Source organism: Cololabis saira, chromosome 2, assembly GCF_033807715.1.
Source record: "Cololabis saira isolate AMF1-May2022 chromosome 2, fColSai1.1, whole genome shotgun sequence".
In the NCBI taxonomy this organism is placed as follows: domain Eukaryota; kingdom Metazoa; phylum Chordata; class Actinopteri; order Beloniformes; family Belonidae; genus Cololabis; species Cololabis saira.
In genome coordinates this window covers 39,217,703-39,242,159 of record NC_084588.1, presented here as the reverse complement: position 1 = coordinate 39,242,159, position 24,457 = coordinate 39,217,703, and the positions used below count along the sequence as shown (strand labels likewise).

The 24,457-nt window shown below is 39.7% G+C and overlaps 1 protein-coding gene across 1 annotated transcript in view; it reads right to left on the bottom strand.

The window, feature by feature from the left end:
• Window positions 1-24,457, bottom strand: part of ush2a (Usher syndrome 2A (autosomal recessive, mild)) — a 275,510-nt gene that overhangs the window by 57,170 nt on the left and 193,883 nt on the right. Inside the window, exons 63-67 of the mRNA XM_061745247.1 lie at window positions 21,885-22,108; window positions 19,327-19,666; window positions 14,885-15,082; window positions 14,537-14,691; window positions 6,684-6,882 (exon numbers count right to left, since the gene is read on the bottom strand). Of these exons, the coding sequence (XP_061601231.1) occupies window positions 6,684-6,882; window positions 14,537-14,691; window positions 14,885-15,082; window positions 19,327-19,666; window positions 21,885-22,108 (1,116 nt within the window). The remainder of the gene's footprint in view (window positions 1-6,683; window positions 6,883-14,536; window positions 14,692-14,884; window positions 15,083-19,326; window positions 19,667-21,884; window positions 22,109-24,457) is intronic.

The following is a 24,457-nucleotide window of genomic DNA, read 5'->3' as shown; positions in this document are numbered from 1 at the left end:
TTTGACTCTCCCTCCCTCTCCTCTTTCCACTCTCTCTCAACGGATGGATCCATATCTGTCGGTGTTAAATTATGCATGCCATAACTCAATAATGAAACAACGTAAAGATGGGCAGCCGTAGAGCTGACATGGGATAGGACCGGTCCAACGCTGTAATGTCATCAGCTTTTGATCTATGATAATTATGATACCTCTGTATGCGTTTAAGCGACAGTGTCCATACATGATTTATTTTAGGGACCCGCTACGCCGACTAAAAGACATCACACAACACCCAAGTGTTCCTTTAAGTTTTAACCACAGCAATAAGCTTTAATGGTGAGATTCAAATCCTTGAAGTTTTGTTAAAGAAAAACCTGAGCAAAGTTCGTTGTTTTTATTTTTAATTTATTTTACACTGTATTGAAAAGCTCTTTTCTTTTCTTTAGATACTTCCTGTCTGTTTTTTTTGCTCCTCAGAGGTGTATGTATGAGAATTAATGCAAATCACTGGTGCTGCCACGAGGGTTGACCGGGTATTTTATGGTCATTCACTTAGGTGACAGCCTACAACAGCCTGCAAATCAAATTCAAAGGAAAAATGAAAGGACTCAAATGACATTATTTCAAAAGGATGACTGCATAATAGAGTGCGTTGAATTCTCTATTTCTGCTATATTCTGGATGGTTTGAGGTGAGACTATAAATGCTTTACACAAACAAACAAATTCTCATAAAAGAAATATGCATGATAAAATATTCATAAATATAAATAATATGCTTAATATTGTTCATTTTCTTTTATGCATTTCATATGTTTAATATTTCTTAAATTCAACTTAATGATAGACACCTTTTTTTTTTCTTTTACCATAAAGGCTAAATTTATTTTGACTAATATGTCATAATTCGTCTCTTTAATATGAAAGATCAAACATAATTATACAGCTCTTAATGGAATTTGTTGTTACTAACATGATACATAGCCTACATCTACACCTACATTTAAAAAAAATACCATCACTGACAAAATTAAGATATTTTACCAAACAATTAAGTTATCAAAATCATCTATAGCTTTACTGTGAATGTTTGGAGGCAGATGAGCAAGCCTTAATATTTCTATACATGCCGTATGCATTGACCTGCGTCGACTGGATACAGCAGAGAACATTTGCACCAACAACTAACACACACACACACACACACACACACACACACACACACACACACACACACACACACACACACACACACACACACACACACACACACACACACACACACACACACACACACACACACACACACACACACGGTCTAATGCACAGTGGAAAGCTTAACCACATCTTCCTCGTGTCTCTTTCTACTGTTTAGCCTGCTTAACATGCCTCGCAGCTTGCCATGCTTAACCAAACCTCTGATCAATGTGTCTGTGAACGTGTGTGTGTGTGTGTGTGTGTGTGTGTGTACATGCATGTGTGTGTGTGTGTAAATGTTCCCACAATGCTGCCCCATGTTTGGGTTAAATAAAGGAAATCTGCCAGCCATACGAAAGCACTTGGGTTGAAGCGTAAGGCTCTGTTTAACTGTGAAACTAAGCATGTGTATTTGTGTGGGTGTGTGGGTGTGCAATCTACCATAGTAAATGATATCTACTCAGCAAGTGATGTCATTTGTTGCAACACTGAATAAAGCAGCAACCTTTCACTATATTAACAGACTCACATAGTGTCCCCTACAAGATGTAGAACCAGGTGGAAACTGGACTGACAACTGTCCTGTAACATCTAAAACAAAACCCAATAGAGTAAACTTCATGCTGAAATCATGAGAGGTGGAGATGGTGGAAATTAAACAGTTAGATGAGATCTGTATACACATAAACAAAACAATCAAAATACTGCCAATTAAGTACAGCCTTCTGACATTTCAAGAAGAAGAATGAACTCTTAGTTCGAACTCCATGTTTTTATTTTCTTCCACAAACTGCTTCATCAATTTTAACCTTCAAACAAAATAACTACCATCACCTTATTACCCATTTACTCTTGCCGTTTTAAATATAAACCAAAACACGGCAAACTATACCATCTTGGTCAGAAAATGTGACTGTTCAGATCCACGCGGGACTTCCCGGGACCTTCCAGACTCCGCCTGTAGAGGGCAGTATTGGTCTGCTAGAGAAACGGCGCACCTGAACACAATCAGTGTGTGTTTGTGTGTGTGTGTGTGTGTCCCTGCATCCGTGTGTACCAGTGCATAAACTTGTGTGCTTATGTGCTTGATTATAGAAAAGACAGAGGAAGCTTCAATCATTTTAACAGTGATCACTGGGAAGTGAGAAACGGCTGGAAGAGGTTTTAATGTGAGCGGCTCACTGACATGAAGTGAGACAAGGTTGGACCGGTCAGGCTGAGGGCTGGACGGAAGAGGCAGCGCAAGCAAAGGAGATGAAACAAGCGCCAGCCCTTTTGAGAGTGTTGGGGATTTCTTTTAAGGATGTGGTGTTGCAGTTAAAATAACTTATTTAAAACGGCGTTTTATTGACAGGTTGCCATTCCCTGCTTGCGTCAGAAAATACGAGGGGTGGATGGGCATCAAATTCCATGTTTGCCATCTCATACAGAGAGAGGGAGAGACTGTCAAGGGAAAGGGATGAATAGAAAAACGTAGAAAAGCCAGACAAGAAAATAAAATAAAAGAGAGCAGAAACTAAAGAACAGCTGAAAGAGAGAAAAAAGAAGGAGAACTGGGGACAAAGAGAGGGTTTTGTACAAAGCAGCACAGGACAGGGATGAAGAAACAAAGTGGTTGAAAAAAAAAAACGACATGAACTTTTTTTGGCTAGGAATGAGAAGAAGAAACAGGTCATGCACCAAGAGCAAGCAAGAGAAGACGATAAAACAGAATGAGGAGGATAAAGAAGAGAGCTTTGATAACACCTCTCCTAAATAATTAAGACTTTGACTTCCTGTCTGTGGCTCCCTAATGCAGAGACTGTCTGGTATGGAGCAATGAGATCAGGTTCTTACACACACACACACACACACACACACACACACACACACACACACACACACACACACACACACACACACACACACACACACACACACACACACACACACACACACACACACACACACACACACACACACACACACACACACACACACACACACACACACACACACACACACACACACACACACACACACACACACACCTCTATGTAGAAAGCTGGGGCCCGAAAGGTAAGAGGGAAAGGTGTCTCCTTGCCACAATCCAAACGTTTTTTTGTTAAAAAAAAAAGCTAAAAAAAAGTTGTGCTTTTTAAACACACGTGGAGATTCTTTACCAACTTCTTTTTTACACTTCAGCCCATTTAAGCCAAGGTCTGAAGTTTGCAACTAGTCAAATTGAACGTGAAACTGATTCAGGGAACATGACAAACAGCAGATGAGGGAATGGTTTGGTTCTTCCTGCTCTCATTTTTTTCAGGTCTCCATGTTTCTACCTTTAGCATGGACCAGTTGCAGAATGTGCTTCGGGGAGATGCATTAATAAATAAAAGAACATACTCTATTCCCTGCTGTTCTGAATTAATAACGAGCCCACAAAAGACCAATTAAACACATGATTAATGCCATAATCTATATAATTGCAGGCAATAATTCATTGCGAGTTAATGATAGCAATACTTAATATTGATTCACATGGGTGTCTTTGTACAGTAGTGCTTAATTCTTTCCCTGAAGTGTCACTTTTTAGAACTGCTAAAATGCCATTAGTAAGGGCCTATTTCCTAAGGCAAAGATCTGGTCAACAGGAAAGTGCAGACACGATAAATTTGTTCCTGTATTTTTAGATTCTGGCAACACACAGGCTGCTGTGAAGGTAAATATGTTTCAAAATGCACCAGGATGTAGAGCCAATGTGGCCACAGACTCTTTCAGCCTAGTAGGCAGATTTTCCAATGCGTTTTAGATATAAAAAAGTTTCCTGGCAACAAACAACTTATTTTAATCATAAAAAGGGACATTTTAATAACGATGTATCCTATTTATTTCTTTATTACGAAGCAAGAGAGGTCACATCTAATGTTAATATTTTGCTTGTAAATTCCATTAAACAGGTTTTATACAGCCAGAGGAAACCACCGTTGGGAGCAGCAGCGACAAAAGTGAACTGAAGATGCAGCGTGTCAAAGTGATCATAAATCTCTGTATTTCTGTTAACGGAGGTCAGTTTGAACTCAGACCATTTTTTCCTGGGAGTCTTTCCAACCAGTGCAGGTGTGTTATTCAGCGGAGGAAACGTGAGAACTTTGCTTGCTGCAAAAGTGATGGAAGAGAGTGTTCCCACAAGGGCGTGCACTTACACTCAGCAGGACTGACTTGTGACAGCACAGAGCTAATGAGAGCTATATTTTTACATGGCAAATATTTATTTGCCGATACATAAAAGGTATTGTAAGTTAGAGCCTAATTTTTAGCTCCTTCATAAATTGTATCCTGGGACGTGAATGATATGTTTCTCGACAAAGACCCGACAGACAAATATATTTCAATATTACAAGATGAATGTGAAAAACTGGCATTATTTGAAGCTAAAAAAAAGCTAATTTGTCCACTCTGTGTGGTTTGAATGATTGTGTGGTTGAGAGCTCTTTGAGGGTCTGTGTCTGACAGAAACCAGCGGAGAGATGCAGAGAGGATGAAGAATGGCATATTAAGCATTAAGGATGAGGGAAGAGCGCAGCAATTATTCCTGTCCATATTTCACTGAAAACACTCAAATTCATCCACCCGTCTTCTTCCTCCGTTTCTCCTTCGCTCACTTTTAAAACGTATTGTTCTGTGCACTTTTCACTCCTAAGTTTGTTTACTCCCCCATTCTCTCTCGCTTTGATGTCTGATGTGTTGAAAAGACATTTTTTAGTCAGATGTTATGTAAATAAAAGTTTTTTCAGAGGTTTCTCCTTTCCTCATGTTGAAGTTATTCCACACCCTTTCTTCTGCCAGCTTCACTTTCTCATTTTCTTCACTGTCAGTTTGAGAATTAAAGACAGTATATAACCAAACCCCTGTCCAAATACTTTGACAATGTGTAAAATGTAAATTCAAACAGAATGCAATGATTTACACAAACTGTATTGAAAAAAGTCAAAAAGTCACTGTCAGTGGATACAGCTGAATGAAACTCAGTGAAATTTTAAACTCTATCATACCATCAATCAATCAGTTGAACAAACAAACACAAACCGACCGATAAACCATTCTATAATATCTGATGCATCATAAAAGAAAACTGAAGAAAAATACAAAAAAAAAACCTCCAAAAGAGCTAAAATCCTATATCAAACAAGGATTTCGTTAAAACTACAGCAGATGGTCTTTTCAGATCCCAATAGCTTTTTAAATATAAATAATTGTTAGTTTCCTTATGAGTTTTTTTTTTTAACAAACTATCTTTTGTATTAAACAAACTATCTTTTGTATACATTTTGTAAAGGTTCTCCAACTGCAACACATTCAAAATCTGAAATATAGTCATCTTTGCGCTGCGACACAGAGAGCTGCGACACAGAGAGATAAAAACAGAGAAGCAGATAGAGCAGGAGAGACACGGCCCCAGTAGTGGTTTTGGCTGAATACGTATGGTTTTCCAGCGTCTCACTGGGGGACAGGGGATTTTCACACACACATGCTGGTTGCTTACACTGGCACTTGAGGCTGGTACAGTATTACAACACATTACCGTCTCTATTTGGCATTGTTTGCTTTGTCTCATGCCTACACATATAAACACACATGGATGCAACTCCTGACCATACAAGCCAACCACGGGCACCATGGGAATAGTCTGTTGGCTACTGGCAAAGCTGATGCCTGGTCTGAGTCCAAGATAGAGCAGCAGAGAGAGCTGTGAGAGGAAAACACCACTGAATTACAGCTTCAAAAGATGTCATCGCTTGATTCCTAAAATTAAAAAAAAAGGGAGTAATTAAATCAGCTTTGGAACTCTGAACATATTTAGTCTGACCTATTCGTGTCCCAAAAGAGGTAAGTATGTCTATAGTGATAATATTCTGGTGGTATTTGCCTGAAGTCTCTCATGTATTCTACTTTACTTTAGGGCTTCATGCAGATGTTTGTGTCTGCATTAGTATGTGAGTTTGTCTGTGCCTGATGGCAGAGGGCCTCCTTAGGATGACAAAAATAAGACTCACAAATAACTCCGCCTTTACACAACAAGGCCCGAGTGCAATTTCACAACAACACAAGCCTGTTGTGTACCTGCTTAGGTTTTATAAGACACACCGGGTCTCTGTCTCCGGTTTGAACACATGTAGATCTGCATGTGTAAATCAGTTTTGGAGGGCACTTAGGTGCTGCATGTCTCTTTTCTACACCTGCTTGTGTTTGTTCAAGAAGCTGGGTCAAAGGATGTATGACGACCGGTAATTAGGCGGCATCCAAAAACCTCTATACAAACATACAAGACCAAAACAATCGGAGTGATAGTCCCGAAACATTCAGGATGAAAAGAAGAAAGGGAATAAAGGGAAGAAATTGACAAAAAAGCATGAAAAAAAGAAAATTTGATGAAGGATGAAAACAAAAAAACAGAGCAAAACAGGAGAGTTGAGAGAACGGAGGAAGACAAAGAGAGCAGTCACAGAATGACATGTGTCTTACCAGTCACAGTATAATTTCCGGGCCCATGAGAGTGTGTAAATATGGCTCCGACACCAGTCTGGTTGAGCTGGTACCGCTGTATGATGCCATTTTGATGGGAGGGCTCAGACCAGCTCACGTGGAGGGAGGAAGAGCTTATCGTTGTTACCACTGGAGGCTGCACATCCTCTGGGACTCCCTGGACTGTCACTGCCGTCACCTTAATGAACATCCACACACATACAGAAACAAAAGGAAAATTCACAAGAAATATTAAAGTATTATCTGAAATATTAAAGATGTATCACATTTTACAGAACAGAAAGGGTGCAGATAAATGTTCCAAGTATTTAAAAATGAATGCATTGGAATAAAAAGTGCTTCAAGAGTCAAGGATCCTCTTTCTAAGACGGTAAAAACCTTGTTGAACACAGAAGAAGAGATTTGCTGGTGACTTTCATCTGAAGTACAACTTTAAAGAAGTGATTATGATGGAGGTGTGGATTTCAATCAATAGTATGAAAGTTGAGACAGTTGAGATCACTTGTAGTAGTCATCACAAGAAAAAGAAAAAAAAAGCAGTCTCAGAGCAGCTTTAGCTAAGGCACAAAAAAAGTGATGCTTCTTTGTACAGTGGTAAGAATAACTATCCTATTGTAAATTCCTGGTGTAGCTTCTGTTGGCCACTGTGAATGCTGGGTGAATGTGGAGACCACAGAATCACAGGGCAATCTGGTGCTAATGGCAACAGGGATATCCTGCCTTAATAGACTGTCACTAGCACTTCCACCAGCTGTCCCGCAATGTGCTATGCAATTAGAGCACTGCTACAACAACTAAGGAGACACACGAGCACGCGCATACAGATAAAACACTCACAGGTACATGCAGGTGTATATGCGCTTTGAGAGGCAGAGCAATTTCCTAAAAGGGATAAATAAAGTATTCTAATTCTGATTCGGAGACGAAACAGCAAAAGAGATGAGAGGATGCGTGGATGTGTGGCATCAATCAGAAATTACTTCTTCATGCTCAGAACTAAAGTGGCTCTGGAGGATTTAAGAAATGACGTAACAACTTATAGGTCCCTGTTGTGTCTGAATGCAATCCAAACACTGTAAAGTGAACCTCAGCTTCTCACTCTTCTGCATTTAAAAAAAAACGTAACTCTTGGATGGAGTAAAATATTGAAGTGAAGGCCAAGATGTGCCTGGATATATACAGGACTGTCTCAGAAAATTAGAATATTGTGATAAAGTTCTTTATTTTCTGTAATGCAATTAAAAAAACCAAAAATGTCATACATTCTGGCTTCATTACAAATCAACTGAAATATTGCAAGCATTTTATTATTTTAATATTGCTGATTATGGCTTACAGCTTAAGAAAACTCAAATATCCCATCTCAAAATATTAGAATATTTCCTCAGACCAAGTAAAAAAAAAAGATTTATAACAGCAAAACAAAATCAAACATTTGAGAATGTCCATTAATGCACTCAGTACTTGGTTGGGAATCCTTTTGCACAGATTACTGCATCAATGCGGCGTGGCATTGGGACATTTTTTTTTTTTTTTTTTTTTAATTGCATTACAGAAAATAAAGAACTTTATCACAATATTCTAATTTTCTGAGACAGTCCTGTATACAACGTTTCTGTCCTGATTAATGCAGCCATGCATCCAGCCATCAAATCCTGCTCATCTGGTTTCTGGTTGCAGGGGCAGCAGCCTCAACAGTGACTCAGATCTAGACGGCTGCAGCCATCTCCCTCAACTTTTCTAGAAGAGCACTTTAGCGTTCCCGAGCCAGCCAAGAAGTTTGATCTCCAGTGTCTCCTGGGTCTGCCTCAAGGCCTCCTCCTGGCTGGACATGCCTGAAACACCTCCCCTGGGATGCATCCCAAACAAATGTTCCAAGCACCTCCGTTGACTCCTCTCAATGTGGAAGGAGCAGTGACTCCACTCCAAGTTTCTCTCAATTGACTGAAATCCTATCTCAAACTCGTACGCTGCATCTATGTCTGACACATTCACTAATTTTGACCTGAAATGATTTTATCTGCTAACAATTCAAGGTCTCCTCTGATGTCTATTTCACAATGCACCAAATCAGTTTTTACACTTGTCCCTTGCACACTGTTCCAACTATTTACCCAGTTTGTCTTCATATTTTAATGATATTATCTACCTTAAATCACATAATCATCAAAACACAAAAAAATTGAGAACCGCTTTTATTATACTCTTTAAATCAATACACTATTTTAAATCAATTAAACAACATGTTCATTTCTCCCATCGTATTTACATCCAAACAGCAAGTCGTGTTACAAACCTGTTGCCAATTTGTTTTAAATCTTTTGTTGGCGGTGTGCACATTTTTCTTTCTTTAACATTTAATATATTGACTGTAAATTATTATTAATTAATGTTGTCTAAACTTTAGGACACATCGATTTGCAAACCTTCATTCACTCATCTTCTAATTATCTTAGCGGTGTAATTTCTTTTAATCTACAGTAAAGATTACAACACATTAAAGATTGATTCAACACCTTGTTGTGTCTGCAAATGTATGGAAACGTAAAAAACCAACACAACCAATACAGTTTTGAAACTTACAGATAAAACGGACTAAGTGGCAGTTGTAAAGGCAAAAATGGTTCCTCGGATAGTGGGAAAGGGTTGAAGATGAAAGGGGTTAAGAAAGTAAAGAGATAACTGTTGAGAGAAACTGGGATCAGGAACGTTAGGATCAGGCGAATGACAGGAGACAAATGGCAGAGAAAACAGGGCAAAAGGATTGGAAGACAGAGGAGGACCAATCGCTCTTCCTCCTGCTCTAAATGACCAACCGTATTAGATCAGCACCTTCTGTTGTCACAGCAGGTGTGCGCTTGTGTGTGCCTGTGTTTGTTCGTCAGTGTGTGAGTGTGTGTGCGAGTGTGTGTGCGAGTGTATGAGAGAGAGAGCGAGCTGATGCCAGGTAATTGCAGTGGTGTATTAGGTTAGTTCAAGTTATCCCATAATTGGGACTGTTTGGCCAATTTTCACTGGTGTACAAACTAATACATCTCACTCCTCCCCCCTCAACCGCTGCAGGGAGTGTGTGTGCTTGCTTGTGTGAACATGAGTGTGTGTGTGGGAGGCAGACAGCGAGAACATGGTAAGAGATTGGGGTTGTAGTGTAAGAGGTGTATGTAGGTCTTGAAATTTCAAACCAGAATGATCAACTTTGAGAATTTTTAAACATTGTCTAAACTTTACTCTGGGCATCACGCAGGGCAAAATGCAAATCAACAAACAGAGAAAATATGCCATCGTGCTTCGCTGCCCAGATGCTGACGCAACGCCTTTGTGCTATAAATCCAATTTAAATTTTCCCATGAGATTTTGTATACAGTGGCAACTAGAATTGCTCAGTGAAACTGAAGCTTATTGGAGGCCTATGTAGACACTTATGGTGTCATTATTCAATGGCTGTTTTCTTCATAATGACTTAAAGCAGAAAACTGTTTATTGCTACTTCAAACATCAATTAATTTTATTGAAGTTACTGATATGCTGACAAGGTAAAATATGTTAGAGGGAAGGTGACCATAAAACAACAAACAAATTCAGTCTATGTACCGTTTTTTAGAGCTGTTGATACAGTATATGCACGTGTGGCAATGTGAGATGTTGCTGCAACCCAGAGGTTCTGACTGAAGGTCTGATTTACTTCTGTAATGTGTTCAGATGATGCTACTACTACTACTACTACTACTGTCATTTAGCAGACACTTTTATCCAAAGCGACTTACATCTGAGACACACACTGTGGAGCAATTGTGGTTAAGCTTGCTCAGGGGCCCAGGGTGGTTCATCTTAGTTGCCTGGGTCCTCCACCGCACCACACATGGCAGCTAGACTGATACATCGGTTCAATAAACAGCACCAGTCAAGACACCATCATACATATACAGTATCTATGCTCAGAGCTATAAAGTAATCACCAGTCACTAAGAACATTGTGACTAACTGCTTATTGTGGAATAAGTCCTCCATGTGCTTCCTAAAGAGCACGGACCAGTCAGGATATGGACAAAGAAAATCTGGAGATGTCTAGGAGTGTTTGGTAGAATGATTTTAGCAATAGGTCCTTTGGTGGCTGTTGGTTATTGGGTTGAGTCTCTGTGGGATTGCTTCCCACAGATGCTATCAGGTCCCGACAGATTAGTATCTGGGAAGTTAGAAGACCAAATGAGCATTTCGTTGTCTTTTGTTATGTCCTCTGAGTACTTCCTAAAGAATTGGTTGAGGGGCCCAGTGATGACAGGCTGGGGGAGACAGCTAATGCTGGAGAATGATATGATGGATGGGGGTGGGATTGCTCTGCAAGTTTTATACATGTGTAAAGTGCCAAAATAACATTTACGTGAATGCCAAGTTACAGGTTTTCCCAGCAATACAAGGCATTTGTTTCCTCATGATATCGGTCGGTGGTCATAATATTATGGCTGCATTATGATCACATGATTAAGGAGATGCAGGAGTAAGAAACTGAGATGTTTTCGCTACTTTATTGTGATTGGGTGCTTTTATTGGGGGCTATTGCCCCTGGTAAGGCCTCCCAAAGGCAAATTGGTAATTCAGACAGACAAGAATGATTCCTGGATGGCACATAAGGCTATAAAATACATAAACAATTAAAATCAGAGAGCCAGGACTTGGGGAGGGGCTTGCAGGCAAGTTCCTGGTAGCTGGGCAATTGGTGGTGGTGAGTTCACAGGGCAGCTAAAGACATAAGCCTCAGCCTTCAGACCCTAGTTAACCAAGGCTTGCTCTAGGGGCATTAAATGTCACAATGGCCCCTTCTCTACCTCTGAAGGAGCCTGAACTTGTGTGTGAGATTGAGAGACTTTACAATCAGATCTTCGTATTTGTGGCCATATGTTTTGGACACTGGTGAAAACAAGTAATCAACTGATCAACCGACTGGTGGCAAGTTGGATCCGATGGGGGGGACGGATGCTGGGCAGACCTGCCATGGCCACATGTAAAGTTAGGGTTTACTGTGAATGTCAGAAAGAAGCTTCGGGTTCTCACCTTCAAAACTCACCTCCATAGATGCTTTAACAGTATTTTGTGGGAGACGGTGAACATGAGACCAAATTGGCGATTCTGTGTCTCCAATGGCCAAGTGGCAGACTAAAAGTACCGGTATAGCTTCACAGTTGCTGGTGCCTACCATAGCAGTAATCCTCAAACCTGCTGCTGGAAAACCCAGGTGATAGCTGCCAAAATGAAGGAGCTCCATAGGTCTTGGTTAGCACAAGTAACTCAGCTGGCAGCTGACGGGTACAGGCAGCCGAAATGTACTGCAGCCTTGGTTGTACAGTAGGAAGGAATGAGTGTGCAAGGAGTTTAGTGAGGACATTTGAAGAGTTCGGATTCTGGAAAAAAAAACGTTAGATGCCTCAGTGCTTCATCAACACTGTTAATAGTGAGGCTGAGGTACTGTTGATCTCAGCTGGGGATGTTGGCAAACAGTGGAAGGATTTTTTTAAGGAGCCTTTCAATCCCACGAACACCTCCTTCACAGAGGAAGCTGAAACTCTCGAGTCTATGAATGGCTCACCCACCACTGGAGCTGAGGCTGCCAAGGGTAGTCAAGAAACTCTACAGTGGCAAGGCTAATAGATGAGATACTCAAAGGTCGGGGGCAGTGCTTCTGGGCTGGTAGACTGCTGTGGTGATCCACTTTTTAAGAACGATCACAAGAGGGTGTGTTCCAGTTATGGGGGATCAAACTGCTCAGCTTCCCTGGGATGAGAGAGTCTGGTTGATCGTCCAACTTTCGTATTCACGAAGAACAATATGGGTTCCATTCCAGCCACATTCCTCATTGTACTTTGTGTGGGGTGGCAAGAGATTATTGGGTTACTGGGTCTGTTGTTTCAGGCTATTCAGTCCCTATACCAGTAGTTGGAAAGTTTGATCAAGTTGGATTTATTCCAGGTGGGAGATGGACTCAGTCAGGGCTGCCCTTTGTCACCCATTCTGTTCAAATCTTTATGAAATAAATAGCCAGGTATAACCAATGGTTGGAGGGCGTTGAGTTTGATGGCCTTACATCTCTATTTTTTTTGCAGATGTGGTCCTGTTAAAGTCACAATCTTCAAATTATTACATTAACATGACATAATAAACTTCATTACACTTAAATGCCGATGTAGTAAAGCTATCACAATACACTCCTTGCACAGATCTGACTCCACTGTACTAGTACTAGAAAGTGAAATTTCTTTTTCTGTTGTTATCTTTATTCATATTTAATTTTCTTTTCATCAACCTCCATCATAACTATTCATTTACAATGCACATTAATCCATCCACCGCGTATCAGTTTTCCACTACCAGGTCAACCAATTTTATTTTCACCTACCCTCATCTGCACTCCCAGTAACACAACCACAGGCTTATTTATTATAGATGAATGCACACACTTCAGTGTAATGAGATGTTAAATTATCTTAAAAAAAGGAGAAAAGACAGAAAGACACTTTTCAACGTGAGCTTTCATCACCACTAAGCCGGAAAAATTAATTATTGTGGTGATATCAGCTCAGCCACAGCCAGAGAGACAGGAGGAGAGAGTTATGTGTATTATAACCACTATCGCAAACATCACATAGGCTCAGCAAATCCAGAGCCCTATAGTGGGAACAAGCAGAAACAAGGCTAAACAACAACTTGCTTCTGCAGAGGAACAGCACAGAGTTCCCACAGAGCTGAAATATCTTACACTGTAAATTCTTAATGACAAAAGGTCAGCTGGGTTTAGAGCTTGCAAAATATAATTTTACTGAACAACTTTGTCCCAAAAGTACGACGTGAACAACATTTACAATTCACCAATTGGCATCTAAGTTGGAATTTAACAATGGGATGCAAATGATTCAGACGAGTGGCCAAATGCAGAGTATGCTTCAAAGTTGTGCTGGGACAAAATACACGAGAAAACATGAGTTATATTTTAGACTTGCAATCAGACAGCCGCAAAAAAGAATAATTCCACTATATTTAATGGTAATTTTCTTAATCAGAAACAACTTTTACAGAGAGCAAAGAATTTAATAGTTGTTCCTAAAATGAAATGAAAACATCAACAGTAAAAAGTACAGATGCAAAAACATTTTCCACGTTGAACTGTCAAATAATGCAGACAGCAATTAAAGGTGAACCACTATAGACTCTCATTTCTACTGCTCTCTCTCGCATGCACACACACGCATGCACGCACGCACGCATGCATGCACGCACGCACACGCACACACACACACACACACACACACACACACACACACACACACACACACACACTTTTTTTGCACATAATTTCCTTAAGGTATTCAAGCTAAATTAAAGAAGTGAATAAAACTACAGAGTAAAGTGGTGCTTAGTTCAGTGAAGCTAAGGCCATCTTTAAAGAAGCCATTAGATAACCATACAGTGGAATAATGCTGCTATGAAATGGGGTGCTACAACAGATTAAGATTTTCAAAAGTGTGTGGGTCTGTGTGCTGGTGTGTTAAAGAAAGACCACTCTGGATGGAAGGCTGACAAAAGAGGAGAACAAAATCAAACAGCAACAGATATTTTCTCTTTGTACTTGTATTTACAACCAGTGATGCTTCATTGTCTTTTTGTATAAAGTAGTTAGGATATACCGGTGAAAACGTTATAAATGCAGTTAATCAGTCTCGTGTACAACCTGCTAAAGAGATTTTAAGATTCATAAATATGCATACAAGCGATGAAAACTATTACATAAAAAGATCTGGTATTTTTGCAGTCAGATACCCACTGAAACGCACATGCAATCTTACCTTTGTGCTTTCAGTGCAACCAGCCCGATTACAGGCGCTGAGCTGATAACTGTATTCCTGAAAAGGCCTGATCCCACCGACATCAGTGAAACTGTATTCATCTCCACGATAACGTTCTTGTCCGTCCCGTAGTATAACATAGTGAGTGATCACACCTAGGAAAATGTAAAAGATTGTTACACTGAATAATAATTGTTAGGTTTTTCTCAATGTCTGGTTACAAGCCATATTAGTTTAATTAAACTAAAGAACACTTGCAGAGACCATTTATCACAAAACTACATTTCACATTATTTTTATAAAAACTGAAAAAATAAGTGACATGAACACTGAAAAACACATACGAACCATTACGTCTGGCAGGTGCTTGCCATTGCAACTGAATGATGTCGTCCCGTTCACCCAGGCGACTCCAGCGGGGTGGGGCTACTCCCCAGGGCTTGTCTTCGTTGGTCGTCACCGCTGTTACATTGCTGAAGCCCCAACCAAAGCTGTTCCAGCCCTTCACTCTGTACTCGTAGGTAGTGAAGGGCTCCCGGTCAGAGTCTACAGTGAAGGAAGAAGGAGGGGACAGCTAAAAAACGAAGACAGCAGAAAAACAGTACCCTAAACATTTATTTAATTGAAAAAGAAACAACTGTTCTTATACTCACTCCTGGAGTCAGTTAAGAATTAAGAATCCCTAATTCACCTAACATGCATGTTTTTTGGAAAAAAGGTCAGACTATGAGGGAAAAAAAGACAGGGGAACCTTCAAGTGGTGAGGGAGGCACCAACATGATGCCCATTCATTGCAGCCATTGTAATAAATGGTATTGTTGATCTGCACTTCTCACAGCTACTAGCAGAATCCAGGTTCTGCTAATCAAATGCACTTCATGAAGGTATCATCAATAACTGTAACCACCTCTATAAAAGCAGACATTTTGGCAGTCTGCTGGTCTAGAGCTTATTTTTAGGAAGTGTTGTCTTGCTGTAGTGGTTTCCCAATCCTTACTATTGGCAAAAACGATGACTCACTGTGTTATGGCACTGTATGGCGCTCGGGAAACTAATTGCAGAAGAGAAAATGGGCATGACTGAGCAAGAGAACCAACAAAAGCAATCTCTTAGACTGTCATAAGAGCATCTTAACCTCTACATCTACAGTACAGACCAAAAGTTTGGACATACCTTCTTATTCTTATAACATTTTTTCTCCCACTAGGGGAGTTTTTACCTGCCATTGTTTATGTAATAATTGCTCGGGGGTCATGTTCTGGGTATGGGTCTTTTGTTGTATTAGACGCTATATAAATAAAATTTAATTTAATTTAATTGAATTATTCAAACAAATGGGTTTCCAAACTTTTGGTCTGTACTGTACATAAAGGTAAACATTTCAAAAGCTCCTTTGTACTGTTTTAAAACAGTAAGGGAATACAAACCAAGCGCTTATGTCAGAAAGTGCTTTACCTTTAAAGTCCATATTCAATTGCCAACTCTGACATTTAGTCCAAGATGATTGTCCAAACTGGCAATTATTTGATAATCCTGGGTTTATTAAACAAAAATCTAGCATTTTTAATTGAATTACTATGTCAGACAGTAATATAGACAGTTTAAAAACAGATCTCACCATTTGGAATGAACTAAGCTACTGCAAGAGCTTCCCATTGCAGAACTACCGAAGTGATTACCATTTTTCACATTACAACAAGTTAATTTAATCATAACTGAAGCAGTGAGAAGCTTCCTATAATCCATTAAATATGTTTTATAGAGCCATTCTGTGGTTCTGGAAAAGGTGTTACTCTGTTTCAAGAGTTCAAGGTTCAAATTATTGGTGTGCAGCAAGAAAATGAAATAACGAAAGACATTGCTTGAACTAAAATTGGGTTAAAAAGTGTTTTTCTTCCCTCATGTGATGGTCATATTCCAAAATAACAAAGCCAAGATTCATCAGTTTCAAATTGTGAAGGAGTGAGACATTTTCATACATGGATTTGCCACCACAGAATCCAGACATTCAAATATCGAAAATCTTTTTGACGTGCTGGAGAAGACTTTACAAACCAGTCTCACCCTCCCACCACCAATATTCTGGATGTTATTTTGTGTTGGAAAATGTTATAAGATTGCATACATTTATCTAAATCATGCCATGATAAACACTTTTTTTTTTTTGGCCAGGCAGTGTACATGGATTATTTTTAGCTGAGAACATTTAAATGTTGTGTAAAGTGAATTTTGGTCTGAAATACCACAAGGAAAATAATCAGTGAAAGGATGGCGCATTTTATAGACTATGAATATATCAAGTCAAGGCAAGGAAAGTTTATTTCTATAGCACAATTCAACAACAAGGTGATTCATATCAAATCAAAAGCTATAAGGCGTGGCCGTGGATCAGTGGTTAAAATATGTTCTTTTGAACAAGAGACCCGTGGTTTGATCCCCAGACCCTACTCTTATTTATTATCATCTTCTATATTTAGAGTTAAAAAATAAGATACTGTATGGGCATAATCTATCAGATGATAATGATACTGATAATGACCATTAAAAAAAAAAGATGATAATGATACAAGTAATCCAGTATTTGGGATGAGACTCAAAGTTCTGGTGTAATCGTGCTTCAGGGAGCCCATGGTCTTCTAATTTGTCAGCTAATAGATAATCCAGGTCCTTTAATAACTCTTTACAAGACTAACCAATTTACGCTGTGGATGTGAGACATTTAGACAGCTGCTGCCCAAAAACTTGGATCTGGTGATGATTTTGTGTTTACTGCTCACACAGGCCACCTGGGGGCTACAGTAAATGTGCAAACCGCATTTACAGTATTTACATGAAACAAAATAGTTTTAAACACGTTATAATGACGTTGCCTTGTCAGTACAGCGTTAACTCGTCAAATAGACCATTAGACCCTAACAACATCTGTATATTTATGACACTCATTGTGGATGTGGAGCTATTTGGGCGTGATCTAACTTTGTTTTTTCCCCAGAGTAGTATAGCGTCACACTGTGGGAGTGTGTGTGCGTGTGTGTATGAGAAACATCTGGTGTATGGTGGGAGGCGACAGCTTTATGTGCCTTTGCCCAGATGGTGTCACAGCATTGCCTAGTAACGCTTCTCCTAAACGGCCAATGCCACACACACAAGGTAATCTAAGCTGAACTGCATAACTACAATTACTTCAGAGGTGCAATAAAATAACAGCTAAATGGATTTAAAGACACAGAAAATATCTGCTATTTACATCAACAACCAAAGTACATCTTCATGACATAGACCACCTGCCCTGGTAATAAATGTGTGCATAGGTTCAAAATCAAGACGCATGCCCAAAAACACATGCTCCTACTCCCTTTGGGATGATAAATAGTGGAGTGTGTTAAAACGGCACCTAAATGCACATCTCTAAGTTTTTATGGGACACAAGTGTACAGCACTGAATGAGCTAGCTTGTTACAGCTATTGATATATATACTGCAACAGCTGCCTTAGTGTATGGACGTGTGTGTTTGTGTGTGTGTGCGTGTGTGTGTGAGTATGTCTGCAAGCATATCTATCTGTAAAGTCTGTTAATTATTGTGTCCTGCACATTTAAACACAGCTATGTAATTGAGCCCCCTTATTTCACAGATGGCTACATTGCATTTCTTTATTTTCACTGTTATGAAGGACTGAAGTGAGAGTCCTACTTTTCAGTAGCTGTTGCAGTCAAAGGTGGCGATTCAACCACAGAATTTGATTAACTAAACAATCAAAAACGCATTTTTCTGACACGGAATGAGAATATCATTTTTGTAAGACGAGGGGGTGCTTTTCACGGCAGGGGGGCTGAATACGGCACAACACCGGGGTATGACAACTGCAGAACAAGTATAGGCGCACAATAAGAAACACTTTTTTCTCCATGAAAACACGTGATTTATTTATTATCACAAATAAAAAAATGAAGGTGCCTCCTGTGGCAACCTTTTGCTGAATAATACTCGATTTAACATTCAAATAAAATATTTCTCCTTTTGCATGTGGAGAATCCTCACCACAAGTTGAGCCATCCCCACCCCAGTCCTCAAATCAGGCACCAACAAGCATCCCTGCGTAATGCTGGGCAGATTAGCACCTTCCTTTCGAACGTATTAAATACAGACGCAATCACAATCCCCGCAAAAACTTTCAGGCTTGGTAAATCTCATTGCGTGTGGTAAATGGAGATATTTGCATTTCCCCCTCCCAGTATTTAGCGATTTCTGGCGGGTACGCCCCATATTGATTATTCATCAGGGCAAATCATTCAAAAGTACTAAATGAATAGCGTGTGCTATTTTGCTCATTTGAGAGGCGCAGTCCTCTTTGCACGCTGTTAGTAGATCAGCTTGCACATTGGTTTGCGGGTGATGTCAAGTTTGCACACGTTTTTACGCACGCAAACCTTTAGTAAATCAGGCCCTTAGTGTATTATTTTATATTACCACGAGAAAACGTGTTGTCAGTGAATTACCCAAAGTTCATTATCAATAGGTCTTAAATCCGACTATTGTGAAGTGATATTATGGACAGAAATTGAACTATGAAAAAAAAGTGAACGTATAATTAAAAAAAAAAAAAAAAAAAAAAAAAAAAAACCCAACAGAATTTGTCTTAATAGAAGTAAGTAGACAGTACAATAATCTGCCTCGCTGCTCAAATCAGTAATGGACCTGCAAGTAGCAACATTCTTTTAAAGAAATAGTAAAGTAGTTAGAGTTGACAGCAGGAAAGTGACAGTTACAAACACAAACCACAATAATTACCTGTATAGGTGTAAATGCTGGCATCTCCGCTGTACACTACCTCCTCGTGTGATGGACACAGTCCCTCCTCCAACTGAGAGCCCACATTGTGTGTGTGACTGTGTCCGTCTACCATTTTGTAAGTTTTATCCTTTCTGATTGTTTTTGCTGACAGGCTTGTAGAGGGAGTTTCCTGCGTGCTGCTGATGAATGGTGAATGTGTCATGGATTGTGTATCAGGGGGTGTGTGTGCAGTCAGGACCCATGTGCAGGCAGTCAGAGATGGATCAAGGTCACAGGAACCACAATACGCTGTAGCTGCTGCAGCCACGGGACACACAGCACCCTGCAAACACCGGTGCTGTATGGACGACAGACACGGAGTGAAGGGTGAAGGAGAGAAGATGGAAGAGTTAATTAGCATAAGAGAAGTGAATAGCCAAGTCAGAGGAGGAGAAGATAAAGGGAAAAATATTTTAAATGTTATTTTTCTGCAACCACGACGACAGCCTGCATAGACACTTTAAAAAGTTTCCTTTCATAATTTCATATTATACGTTAAATTGTAAGCCTCTCTCAAGCACACACATGCAAAGTGTAGCTACCCAGTTACTATTTGTACATATGTGTGTGTGTGTATCTTACATACTGTAGGGCTTAATGACATCATTAGAGCTAATGAGAGTTCCTACCCTTTGTCCCTGCTTGTGTATGTGTGCATGCATGTGCCACCTCATGCTGATTTAGGAACAAACAAACACCACATGACCCCAGTTGATAAATGGAAGATGGCCTGTTCTCCAACTCCTGATGTGACAGTGAGAGTGAGTTTGAAAGAGAGAAGGTGGGGAATCTAAGACATTTTATGTAAACTCCTAAGATCCACTACGCAGCTGAAGACGATCTGCTCCGGCCTTGCCGTCAACATGCCAGCTGTTATGTTATACTTGAAGAATGTGAACTGCAGAGCTTGGCTTCACCAGTTCTGTCTCTGTCAGAAAGCGTATAGCTGCATTTCCGTTTCTCTCAAAATTACACAAATTGGTGACATTGGTGAAAAACTGTGAATAGAAAACACGCCTAAAGGAGACGTGTCAGTATCACAACAAAGGGAAGGTTTTCAAAACTGCAATGGAAACACCTCTGCCACAGCTGCAGGTGACTTGACACACTCAAAAGAAGCAGTGGCGGACCTGCCAATTCTGCTGTTCTATGGGAAATGCCAATCAATCTCCACGGTGTCAGACACTGAGCACAGGGCCCACTAGAGGATGTGAAGCCCTCAGGCCACTCTCACGTAGTCTCTTTTGATTGTTTGTTCAGAGCTATTCACACCAGGGTCCTCCTGGAGGTCATTTTGCAGGGATCTGGCAGTGTTTACTCTGTTCCTCCTTGCACAGGAGTCACTCCATGCTACCTGTGAAACTGACCCTTGCCAAATGCAAAACTAGTGGAAAACAGTCAGAAAACATGGATGTCAGTAGCCTCCACCTGTAAGCCATTCCTGCTTTCGTGGTTGTCTCATGGTTGCCTCCCCCAATGCACCTGTTAATTTTATGAATAACAAAGCAGCTGCAACTGATGAAGAACCCCCTCTGATGCTTAAGTGACCAGATCAATATCCGAGCAGTTAAACTGAGTTGTTGCTATACTCAGTTTAGTGTTTCCTTAACTTTTTTAGGCAGTTCAAAGTTCTTTTTCACATCTTTTGTTGTTTTGTTTCAGAATCATCTAAAGGTGAACTTAATGCCCCTTCATGAATCAGCCCAATATACTGTACAATGTTAATAGCAGGTTGTTGGATTACTTCATAAATATAATACAAATAAAACATGAACCATTCATTTGAGTATTTGAGTATTCCGCTCTTTCACTTAGCTTTTGGTTAAAATAATCAATTTATAAGAAAGATAAGGCATTCTTGATTATGTTGGGGTCTCTCCAGTAATGTTATGCTGGACTAAGGCAATGCCACGTTTGCCTTCTCTTGAGAGATTGCTTCAGGTCTTTGCCTAATTCAAATGTAGACCTTCCTTTTCTTTTGTATGTAATCTTGAAAATGGTTTTCACATACATATTATTGTCTATTTGCCCTCTATTTCAATCCCAGTCCCTCTGCCATTTACAGACACGCACAGAGAAAACAAAAATAAAATGCTCCTACAGAAGGATGCTACCATTGTCCTGTTGTTTTACCATAGGAATTGAATTAATGAGGTGGCGGTCATGTCGGCTTTACTCTACACGCGTTGGGCCTTCTTCATGAAATCTTTGTAAATCTGTGAGTAGATTTGGACTCAAATCACCTCCTTAATAAAAACCTACTACAGATTTACAAATATTACATATTTGACCGTAAGGTTGTGTGTACATTTACAAATGCCATTCATTTGCAGATGCGCTCCCAGTTCTCATTAATTAACATAAATCAATGGCAAGAGACCACCTGATGGGAGGTATAAACATGCATCTTCATCTGCGTATGACAACATAACACACATTGATAAAGAGATAGAGAGATTTTTGACACTGTGAGAACAAATATAGTCATGCATGTTTAGTGTAACCCAGGTACTTACTTGTATTAACAGGCCAGGTGTGGGTCGGTCAGCACACACATGTCGCTGGGGGTCGAAACCAATGCCGTTGCAGCATTCCTCATCCTGATGTATGATCACTGACCCACAGCACTTAAGTATCACTGTAGCATTGCCAGCAGGGTGTATTGTGGCATGTCCATCATTTTCCAAACAACAAAGAGAGGCTGAAGAGTTTATGTACTCCTGACCGCAGCAGACAAATCCTGGAGATGAGAATGTGCATCACATTATTGTTTTAGGTCCATGTTTGAGCTCACTGTACCAGCAAATACTTCTTCCTCCTCCAAAAGCAAATCAACCAAGCGTGTTTTTGGATTACCTAATTAAAAAGTTTTAACTCCATTAAAGTATATAAAAAAAAAAGTTGGCCTCTTTACCTTTTTATGTCATCTGCCTCTCAATATTTAAATCAGGACAACCTACTTCCCCCCTTAATCCCTTCTTTGAACCATCGTATTTTCTTCTCTTAATGCTACTGCATAAAAATATACGGTTAAAACTGAGCTTTGCTGCTGCTCCTCTACACTTCTCTACACGCCGTCTCCACATGCCTTCACACGTCTATCCATATAATCTGCACAGGAACAGTATTTAGACGGCACTGAATATCCTTGTGCATATTTTCTTATCATTCTCATATACATCCACCTATCCTCTTCTCTCTCGCCATCCCAGCAATCTGTTTTTCCTCTTCTATATTCATGGCTCAGCAGTCATACTTGAGCTATGTCATTGAAAGAGAGTAAGGGAAGAGGAAGAAGCATGTTTTTCTGAGAGCTGCCATTTCTGACAGTGATAGGTGATGTCTGCTTGCCACAGCCTTAGCTTCGGCCGCAAGGTGACATTTAAAATACATGATATCACTCTATTTGCCTGTACATGCTTTTTACGGCTGAATGGCAAATTTAAAATGTCTTTTCTTGAAATTTATATCTGCGATTCAAATAAATTGAGTTGTATTAAATAACTGACAAAGTATTGAAGTAGCCGAAGATTCAAGGCACAAAATTCCTGATAGCAAAATTAATACTGAAAGAAAACCCGTAAAGGTTATGTCTATAAAAGAACAGTCCTTAGCAGGTCTCAAAGTTAGTTTAATATGACTTTAGATGAACAACTTGACATATTCTGTATAATTATTTATTTTATGAAAGTTAAGTCAAAATGGAAAAGCAACGTTGGTAAAATTGAGTACACCCATGAATCAGTCACTTACAGAATTACTTTGAAAGGCAAGAACTTGAAGCAGCTGTTTTATCTACGGCAGTATTGTTTTTGGTTGTTTTTTTTGCATTGTTGTGGAAAATTTTTGGCTCATTCTCCAGCATTCCATCCACGCTGAGATGTGGGCTTTGAATAGCATTAATTTTTCTCTCTTTTTTTCAGCAATTCTTTTGTAAATTTGCTTGTGTATTTAGGATCACTGTTGTGCTGTATGACGACATTTTATCAAGCAAACCTCGAGATATCGGGCATATTGCATCACTTTCCCCTCATGAATACTCTGGTAGGATAAGGGGGGGGGGGGTTTGGTTGACTTAGTGGCTGCAAGGTGCCCAGATCTGTGGCTGCAAATCAGAAAACCCCCGCTACTGTGCTGCACAGTTGGCCTGAAGTGTTGAGTGAGTGCTCTTATGCTGCGTTTAGTTTCTGCCAAACAGGGAAAAATCTCCACTTGTTCTCAAGTGAAATGTTGAGACACTTTTGAGGTTTTGTGAAACATCTGTGACAGGATTTGGTCAAAATAAAATACAAATGCACACTTTTCAATCTGGTCTGAACATCTTAGCAGCCTGTATTAGGGCCTGACGTTTGCCATTTCATTCTTTCCCACCCCTCTCTTCCAGGGGGTGTGCCTTATCTAAGAAGAATGTTTTTTTGAAAACAAAAAAAAAAAAAAAAAAAACATGGACACAAACCCTGTGTTTAATACCTGAAACTAGCGTGTTGCCTGTTTAACATTAACTGATGGGGTTGAGTGTCAAGCTGGCTCCGCCAATAACTCATTTATATTTTTACTTTTTTTTCCTGCAATTTAACCACCAACTTGATGCAGAAACACTACAATAGAAGAAGAATGGCCAATACAATCAACATGTTTAACGTACATAAACACTTTTCAAACTGAAGAAAAACAAGTTGGTTCCATTACATGTGATAGAAAATATTTGAAAAAGCATTTAAAATATTTAAAAACTGTTTATATTTAGCATATATTCAGTATTGAATCGAATTAAAGTAAAACTAATTGAATTAAACGGCCTGCAGAGTCTGATAAGTAGTTAAGCTTTTTGCAATTTGCCTGAGCATTATACAATCTGACCTGATGAGTTTGCCGGAACATCAACTCCTGAAAAAAATGTATGATTCACTCTATCACACTGTAAAATTATGGACCCCGAGTTGTTTGGAAATGGCGTTACAGCCCTTACAAGACTGACCAGCAGCCAAAGTCCTTAAATCACTGTTCATGTCCCTCCTTCCTAACATGGTGGTAACCCCAAGCGCCAACCATCTAACTTCCAGGTTGAGGCTCATGACAAACTAATTTG